The sequence below is a fragment of the Sinocyclocheilus anshuiensis genome, unplaced genomic scaffold, assembly GCF_001515605.1.
Source record: "Sinocyclocheilus anshuiensis isolate Anshui unplaced genomic scaffold, SAMN03320099.WGS_v1.1 scaffold710, whole genome shotgun sequence".
NCBI lineage: Eukaryota > Metazoa > Chordata > Actinopteri > Cypriniformes > Cyprinidae > Sinocyclocheilus > Sinocyclocheilus anshuiensis.
Window position 1 is genome coordinate 862137 of NW_015544201.1, and position 9336 is coordinate 871472.

Consider the following 9336-nt stretch of genomic DNA (forward strand, 5'->3'; position numbering starts at 1 on the left):
AATTAAAAATATTATCTACAAATTATTAAAATTATTGCAAAAATAAATGTAATATTCAAGCGCTTTAGTCATGGCAACCATATACATTGTGCGCTGATTCCCTTTACGGGATACGCTGAATAGGCAGCTAGAAGCAGGAAATATGCATGTTTAAGTTTGCTTGTATGGAACATCATCAGACTTCAGTGTCAGTTCTCACTCATTTGTGCATATTTTACAGTCATTGCATTGGAGACTGGATGCGTAATGTACAGTACAATAGCCGCACATCACCAGCAGTGCATGTGTAGCAGCAGTAGATATGGAACGGGTCCGGCAGTGTATGTATGTTTCTAAGCCATCTTCTGAATCAAGTGCGTATCACTTGATCATTATTAAGATAAAAATATTTTCTTTGCGCTCAGACTCTGATTTCTGCAGTATAGCACAATTTAAGAGTTTTCACAGCCAAGCAATCCTCTCCGCAGGCCTGGATTTACGGAGGTGCTAGAGGGTGTGAAGCATCCTCAGTTGAAGCTGTAATAATAACATATTGGCAAAACAGTGTGCATTTGTGTTTGCACTCTGGAGAGTGTCAAAGGTTTCTATTTCCAACATGTGTTTTGCCCTGAGTAATGTAACCAATCACAGACATATCTGTTTAATTTCATGAATGCAATGGCCAATCAGAGGCATTAAAGTTAGAGTCCACTCACTGCTCAAAATGCCGTTGATTTTGTCCAGTGCTGAGTGTTGTGCACTCACGAATCATCTCATTATAACAAACAAAGTGTACACATGATGTAAATAACAGATTAATTTCGTAGTGTAGAGAGATTAATTGATTTCAGGGGAACTTCGTAAGATCACGATAAGATTAGTGACAGCTTGTTAGTAATTGTAAAGGGAGTGCTCTTTGCGCCATAGCAATGGACGGGACAATATATTTCCAAATAGATATGCATTAAGGTTAGAGCACCCTCGCTATTTTCAGAAGCACCCTCAGTGATTTGATTCTGGAACCGGACCTGCCCCACTATCATTAATACAGTACTATGTCTGTTCTAAACGGGCGATTTTTAACATCTAATTTAACTTCTCGATAATTATATCATGTAATTTGTGTGCTTAACTTAATGGTATATTTAATCTAAATGTGCAAATATAGGTTTACTTCATTGCTATCACACAGTAAAAGAGTGTGTTCAGATATGCGCACATAATTACGCCATTTACTGTTTATACATGCTGATATGTGCGTGACAAGCTGACTGAAGCAAATATATTTTGTGATACATGAATGAATTAAATTATGAAGAAGGACTGGAGATGGATGCAGACTGGAGATGCATTTACTTTGCATTATAAGCCTTCTACATGTTATATTTTTTCAACGGTTTTCAAGTGGTGGGAACAGAATCGACTTTGGCAAAAAGTGGTGGGGACATGTCCCACCCATCCCACCCACAAATTACGCCTATGAGTAAATCGTTGTTATGTAGGAAAATGGTTAATTATACTATACAGTCTTTATACAAAACTATTTGACCACAGAATGCTGTGATTGGCCAGTCAGAGTCAGGTATTTCAGAGAGACATGTAAAATGATTGGTGAAGGCAGAAACCGAGCGGGGATAAGTAGAGGTAGTGTGAGAGAGTCAGGAACCGAAAGGAGGGATATGGCAGACAGAACGAGAAAGCAGGAGGCCCCCTGGTTTTAAATCCTCTATTTGCCGTAAGGAGCAATGACCCAAAACAAGTGATTCCAGCCAGTCAAGCATAAATCAAGCACACTGGCCCTACCAGCTTCACCCCTAGAGTCAGGGATCTTCATTACTGAAAATTGATTGTCCTTCCCCACTTCCTCCCTTCCATAGGACTGTGAACTCTCGCAGTGCCCTGTCACTCATCCTGTTGCCCCAGAGACCAAAGTGATATCATATCCTAGTCATAAAACACAGTGGCGCTTTGGATCTTGGACACAGGTACATTCTTGATAATGTGATGTATATTAATTATTATTAGTAGTTATTATGCTAGACGCTGTAGTAGGTTCTGTAGATATCCTAGTTAGTAATAGTTGTTCTTTACAATAGTGCAGTGCCACCTGTGGGAAGGGCACCCGGATGCGCTACGTAAGTTGCCGTGACCAGCAGGGTGGAGTAGCAGAGGAATCAGCCTGCTCCGATCTTCCAAAACCTCCTGCTAGTGAGGTTTGCTCCATAGTGGCGTGCGGACAGTGGAAGGTTCTGGAATGGACTGCGGTAAATAAAATACACCTTTTTTTATTTTAATGTAATGTCCTGATTATTTGCATGCATATTTCAAAATGCTAAAATATTTGATTATTTTCAAGTTTAGATTACTTTTTTTTTTGGACCCCACTGTATTTATTCAGTATATACAGGTATGTGCAATATTAACATTCCACTGTGTTAGCCAACATTCTTTCAACACTGAAAGTATTTGTATTTTCATTCACAGCTGTTCTACAGTCTAACATCATAGACCATTGACCTTGATCATTCTGCTCTCATTCTGGTGTTTAGAGCTCAGTTGTAATTGGAAACTGATGAGAGTTATAGAAATATCTGAAAAAGTCAAGCAAGCTAAACTAGGGACTATTTTTCTTTCTTTTTCAATTTAAGTAATAGTTCATATCAAAATACAAATCCTGCCAATACATAGCTTGGCAGTCATTTTAAAGTTCAAATTAAGTGTGGTAGGTTATCATCTTAATATATGGTGTTATTGTTCAGTGTGTTTTCTGTATAATTATGTGTTTGGTGTGTGTATCTGTCTGTATTTACAGTGCTCCGTATCCTGTGGTCAGGGTACAACTACACGGCAAGTAGTGTGCATGAACATCAGCGATCAAGTTGTGGATATGAGTGAGTGTGACCCAGATGATCAACCAGCAACAGAGCAGGAGTGTGCCATGTCCCAGTGTCCGTCTCGCTCCAGCGACCACGGGGGCTTTTTACCTAACCCTGATTCTCGAAAAAAATCGGTTCCCGCCGGACAAGCTGACCGTAACAGAGCTGGCAGACTTCAGTCTCATCAATGGAGGACTGGACCATGGGGGGCGGTAAGTACCTCTAAAAATGATTATATCTCTGCATGTCAATGATGTTTGATTTACTTCAAAAACTAGTCCTGTTAGAGACCTTTTGCAAACACAGGAACAGAATGGCAGAGATGGGCACTCGAGTTAGTGACTCGGACTCGAGTCGCATTTTTATAGACTTCAGACTTGACTCAGACTCGACCTGAAATGACTCCAGACATGACTCGACTCGAGGAAAAGGACTTGTGAATATTTTATATATAACTGATATTCAAAAGGCGGACCGCATCCTCACCCCGGCATCCATCTGGACTGTGAGCCGTAACAGCAGCACTATTTTAAGTGACCATTCAAAACAGCGGAGTGGATCACATAACAAGCGCTCAGGGTCGTTTATGGTAGATATCTTTCAGCGCTATAGGCTACTCTAGTATTTTTATCTAAAGCCAAACGTACTTTATTCAAGCCCTTTCAGCTCCATGCGCTTTCTCTCTCTCCAGACGCGCGCCAGCGCGGATGATGCGGTTATTTTAACAACAACAGAAACACGGAGAGCAGCAAAATTATAGATTACTTTCACTAAAACACAGCAGAAAAAAAACAATGCTGCAAATATAGTTATTTTTCTTACTATCTATCCATAACCTGTTCAAGCCAGATGTGGCAAGACGTTTCTGATCTACATTTAGCATTATTAAAATGTAGGCTAAGAACATTTAAAAAGAATCATGTAATTACAATTGGGAAATTGTTATTAGATGGCTAGGATAGAACTTAAACTTTGAAACTGCTGGTTATCTTTCTTTTCTGCTCAAGATGAGAACGTTTTGATTATTCCAGACGCGCGCCAGCGCGGATGATGCGGTTATTTTAACAACAACAGAAACACGGAGAGCAGCAAAATTATAGATTACTTTCACTAAAACACAGCAGAAAAAAAACAATGCTGCAAATATAGTTCTTTTTCTTACTATCTATCCATAACCTGTTCAAGCCAGATGTGGCAAGACGTTTCTGATCTACATTTAGCATGATTAATCTGTAGGCTAAGAACATTTAAAAAGAATCATGTAATTACAATTGGGAAATTGTTATTAGATGGCTAGGATAGAACTTAAACTTTGAAACTGCTGGTTATCTTTCTTTTCTGCTCAAGATGAGAACGTTTTCATTATTGTAGATATTTTTAGTAGATAATGCTTTTAAGTAAAATATTAAAATAGTATAGATTTCAGGAGGAAAAGCCTGAACAGAAACAGTATTTTTTTTTTGTCACATGGCCTGTAAAAATACAATGCGTGTAATTTATTTTTTTTTGTCCGGACCTCTGCTTGGAAGAAAATATAGATACCACGCCTCTTGGAACTTTAACTGAATACCCCTGACTTATATCAAAAATAAATAATTTATTTGTATGGTTTTGTAATATCTGTGTCACATATTTCCATACGTGTCATGGTAGATAGGACTCTTATTATAGAATTTGATCACAGAAAAACTGTTAACAGTTTTGAACATGGTAATGGATTAAAACATATAAGTAACAGGCTGGATGTACATTAACCTTACATCTTAACACCTCTTTTTAAAAAAAAAAAAAAGGCAGATCATATATTTTGTCTATAGCCTATAAAATAGCTTCATAAATAGGAAGGTTTCAATACATGAGGATTCTAATGGGATTTTTTTAGCGAGCCATTAAATGACTTGAGACTCGACTCGGACTCGTGACCAAAGACTCGAGACTTGACTCGGACTCCAGGTTAAAGACTTCAGACTTGACTCGGACTCCAAGTTAAAGACTTTTGAACATCTCTGCAGAATGGCATCTAAGGTGTTGATCTCACCAGTGCATGAACTCTTTAAGTTATCCAAGCATCAACGTTTCCTCTTTCTGATAAATGCTGCTGTTTCCTTCATGATATCAGTGGTTTAAATAGTCTCTAGAATTCAAAGAACAGCTAAATGTTGTGCAGCATTTGGGAAGCTCTTCCTTTTTGTCTTAAAGTAGGTATTTGTAGACCTTTTGAAAAGTGCTTCCTTTATAGCTATATATAACTTGCATCCTTCCAAATGATGGTAGTCATGAGGAATTTAATGATTCCGATTCCACTTATTAAGGATTTCATTCATGATACGTAAAATTTTACCAATAGTAAGCATCACACCATCTATCTATCTATCTATCTATCTATCTATCTATCTGTTAAAGACTTGTGAACATCTCTGCAGAATGGCATCTAAGGTGTTGATCTCACCAGTGCATGAACTCTTTAAGTTAACCAAGCATCAACGTTTCCTCTTTCTGATAAATGCTGCTGTTTCCTTCATGATATCAGTGGTTTAAATAGTCTCTAGAATTCAAAGAACAGCTAAATGTTGTGCAGCATTTGGGAAGCTCTTCCTTTTTGTCTTAAAGTAGGTATTTGTAGACCTTTTGAAAAGTGCTTCCTTTATAGCTATATATAACTTGCATCCTTCCAAATGATGGTAGTCATGAGGAATTTAATGATTCCGATTCTACTTATTAAGGATTTCATTCATGATACGTAACATTTTACCAATAGTAAGCATCACACCATCTATCTATCTATCTATCTATCTATCTATCTATCTATCTGTCTATCTGTCTATCTATCTATCTATCATATCTATCTATCATCTAATCTCGTTCAAAAGTTTGGGGCATATTAGAATAATTTCTGAAGAATCGTGACAATGAAGCAGTGTTAATTATGACGGCAAATTTTGATTTAGTTTCAGTCATAGTCTTTTGACTAATATGCCATTTAGTTTTAGTCACATTATAGTCATCTGAATGGTTTTAGTTTTAGTCTAGTTTTAGTCAACTAAATATCATAAGATTTTAGTCGACTAAAATCTAATAGGTTTAATTACAGAGTAATGCATTTATTAAGCATTTCTCAAAAATTTTCAAACTCATAATATATCCGTGGTTTGGTGCGATGCTGTCTGCACTGGATGCAGCGCGGTGCGACACGACAAATCCCTTACAGTAAACTGATGCCTCGTTCTATTTATGACGTACTGACACAAATGATTTGCAATGGTCGCTTTGTCGCGTCCAGTCTCAAGCTGTTGCGGTGCGAAGCGACGCGTCAACTGTTGCGTCCAGTGCAGTCATTTTATTTCGTTATCGTCTAATTTTCGTTGGTGAAAAAATGTTGTTGACGAACATTATGATGAAAATTATCTGTCACCGAAATTAACACTGCACTGAAGACTGCTGTAATGGCTGCTGAAAATTCAGGTTTACATCACAGGAATAAATTACATTTTTAAATATATTCAAATTAGATCTGTCACCGAAATTAACACTGCACTGAAGACTGCTGTAATGGCTGCTGAAAATTCAGCTTTACATCACAGGAATAAATTACATTTTTAAATATATTCAAATTATATTTTAAATTTTAATAATATTTTACAATAATACAGTTTTTCCTATTTTTTGGATCAAATGAATGCAGCCTTAGTGAGCATAAGAGACTTATTTAAAAAACATTTAATAAATCTTACCAACCACAAATTTTGAACGGTAGTTTATATGGTAGTGAATTCAAAACAACATAAAGACACTTTTAATTATTGTTTATGTATTGTTTTTGCCGTTCTGTGTTTCTCTCATCACATTTAATTCAGACTGTTCAGAACTTATCTAAAACATTATTTCTTTTGCCATACCATCAAGAGACAAGAGTATTTTAGCCATGAGTGCATAAAACAAAATATCATTCGGTTTCAGCAAAAATTGAAAAACCTGCTGCTTGATTCCCAGTCATAATCTTTCCCATCAAAGTTGTCAGTGTTGGTCAGTGTTTATGTATTGACGAATATTTTCTGTCAAGACTAATGGGATGTGAAATTGGTCCATTGAGAATGTGCTTGCTAGTGTTTGTGATTGTGTGTGTGTGACCCTTCTCTCATTATGTAGCTTCTGTTTCTCTTTCACATCTCTCAGTGTTCAAGTACCTGTGCTGGAGGATTCCAGAGGCGTGTGGTGGTGTGTCAGGATGAGAACGGCTTCCCTGCCAACAGCTGTGATGAAAGCACTCAACCCATAGAGCAGCGCTCCTGTGAGTCCGGCCCCTGCCCTCAGTGGTTCTATGGCAGCTGGGGTGAGGTAAGATGCTCTGAATTGAATTGAAATTATTTTATTGTATTTAATCAAATATATATATATATATATACTACTGTTGAAAAGTTTGGGGTCGGTAAGATTTGTTTCAGGAAATTAATAGAAATTAATATTTTTATATTTTATTTAGAAAGGACACATTAAAATGTTTAGAAGTGACAGAAAAGACATTCATAATGTTACAAAAGATTTCTATTTCAAATATGTTCTTTTGAACTTTCTATTCATTAAAAATTCCTGAAAATAAATTCCACAAAAATATTAAACAGCACAACTGCTTTTAACATTGATAATATTAAGAAATGTCTCTTGAGCACCAAATCAGCATATTATAATGATTATAAAGGATCGTGTGATATTGAAGACTGGGATAATTTAGCAATGCCATAAATTACATTTTAAAATGTATATATATATATAGAATATAGAAAATATATCGACCCCAAAGTTTGAATTGGTGTACGTATGTAGATGCTATCCATTAACTAAGTAAGATTAAGGTTTTGGTCACATTACACAATTTCCATTTTAATCACACTTTTACATTTTTAATCACATTTACAACCTCATTCAAATGTGTTTTGTATCTGATTTGTACATTTCTTGCATTAGGGTCAATATAAAATTTGTTTCAAAGGATTTGAGTAGGATAGACCAAAATATCTTATTTTGTCTATTTGAACGAAGCTTTAGAAGTGTCCTTACTCAGGACAATACTGTGACATTATGACATTTTGACATTATATATGTGGTCCAAACTGTCCAAAATTATATCTGTTAATGAAACAAGACTTTCACTCTTTCTTTTCTTTCACCCATACTCTGCTTCTGCCTCCCTAGTGTTCAAAATCCTGCGGAGGAGGGATAAAGACCCGGTTGGTCGCTTGTCAGCGGCCCAACGGGGAGCACTTTAACGATCTGAGCTGTGAAATTCTTGACAAACCACCCGACCGAGAACGGTGCAATACTCAGTCCTGCTCTATTAACCCTGACTGGAGCACAGACCAACGGAGCTCGGTACGCTCGTAACTATTTTAACTTTCTCCCTTCATAAGTTCTCATTCTCACAACACGCCAATGTTTCTTTACACTCAAGACATGAAGAAAACAAACTGAAACTCAGATGGTTTGATCTTTGAGTAAGCAAATAGCTGGGTTTAACGTTTGCTGCTTATCAGCGAGTTTCGGTTGCACTTAAAGATCCACCAAACATGCAGTCAAATATTGTTTTAGAGTGTTATTTCCTGACTGAAAAAGTGAGCTTCTCTTTGGGCGATGTGTTTGTTTGAATGCTGTTTTGTTTGATTTTTTTTCCCTATTTAATTTTCTATGTTAGGTTTCTTTTGCCCAACGCAGCTGTACTTTGGATAAATACAAATCATTGTGACGCCCTTTGTTGTGGCTTATATATAATATAGTATATAGTATTTCGAATACATGGGCAGCAATACTTGCTCCACTTTAGAGCTGAAACATCTGGCCACAGGCAGTTTACTTTATTATATTGAAACTATCTCCCTGTGTTTTTCTATAGCTCTTCATAATTCGTTTCTCATGATTTTTTTTTTCAACTATACCTCACATGAACTCAGCTAGCCATTGAACTTTTTCAAATTTATGATGGTGCTTTTTCAGTACAAGGGAGACTTTATGTGAAAATCTGTGTATAGTTGCTGTGTTTTTCTATCGCTCTTCATAATTCGTTTCTCATGATTTTTTTTTTTCAAATATACCTCACATGAACTCAGCTAGCCATTGAACTTTTTCAAATTTATGATGGTGCTTTTTCAGTACAAGGGAGACTTTATGTGAAAATCTGTGTATAGTTGCTATATTTTTGTATATTTAAGGTAACTTACAGAAGTACAGTACATTTTTAAGTAAATACAAAAAGTTGTGACGTAAACTGAAATCAAATGTACTTTTGTGTCATTTTATGTCTGTTGATTTGTTCTGCAATTGTAATATTTTTCTAGGTTATTTACAAGATCAGTATTATTTCAATTTTGTGTATAAAGCAACAAAAACCATGTTCTAGTCTAGTGTGTAACATTTCTCATTGTATTTCCCTCAGACCCAGGGAAGGCCAGTTTTTTTTGTTTTGCTTGTTGGCCAGCTACTTGTGTCTACC

General features: G+C 36.4%; 1 protein-coding gene across 1 annotated transcript in view; it reads left to right on the top strand.

Annotated features, from left to right (window-relative positions):
• The window catches only part of adamts9 (ADAM metallopeptidase with thrombospondin type 1 motif, 9), a 32819-nt gene extending 23994 nt beyond the window's left edge, over positions 1–8825 (top strand). The window contains exons 23-27 of the mRNA XM_016497312.1: positions 1857–1964; positions 2076–2243; positions 2792–3067; positions 7029–7190; positions 8046–8825. Of these exons, the coding sequence (XP_016352798.1) occupies positions 1857–1964; positions 2076–2243; positions 2792–3067; positions 7029–7190; positions 8046–8234 (903 nt within the window). The 3' untranslated portion in view covers positions 8235–8825. The remainder of the gene's footprint in view (positions 1–1856; positions 1965–2075; positions 2244–2791; positions 3068–7028; positions 7191–8045) is intronic.
• The last annotated feature ends 511 nt before the right edge of the window (positions 8826–9336 follow it).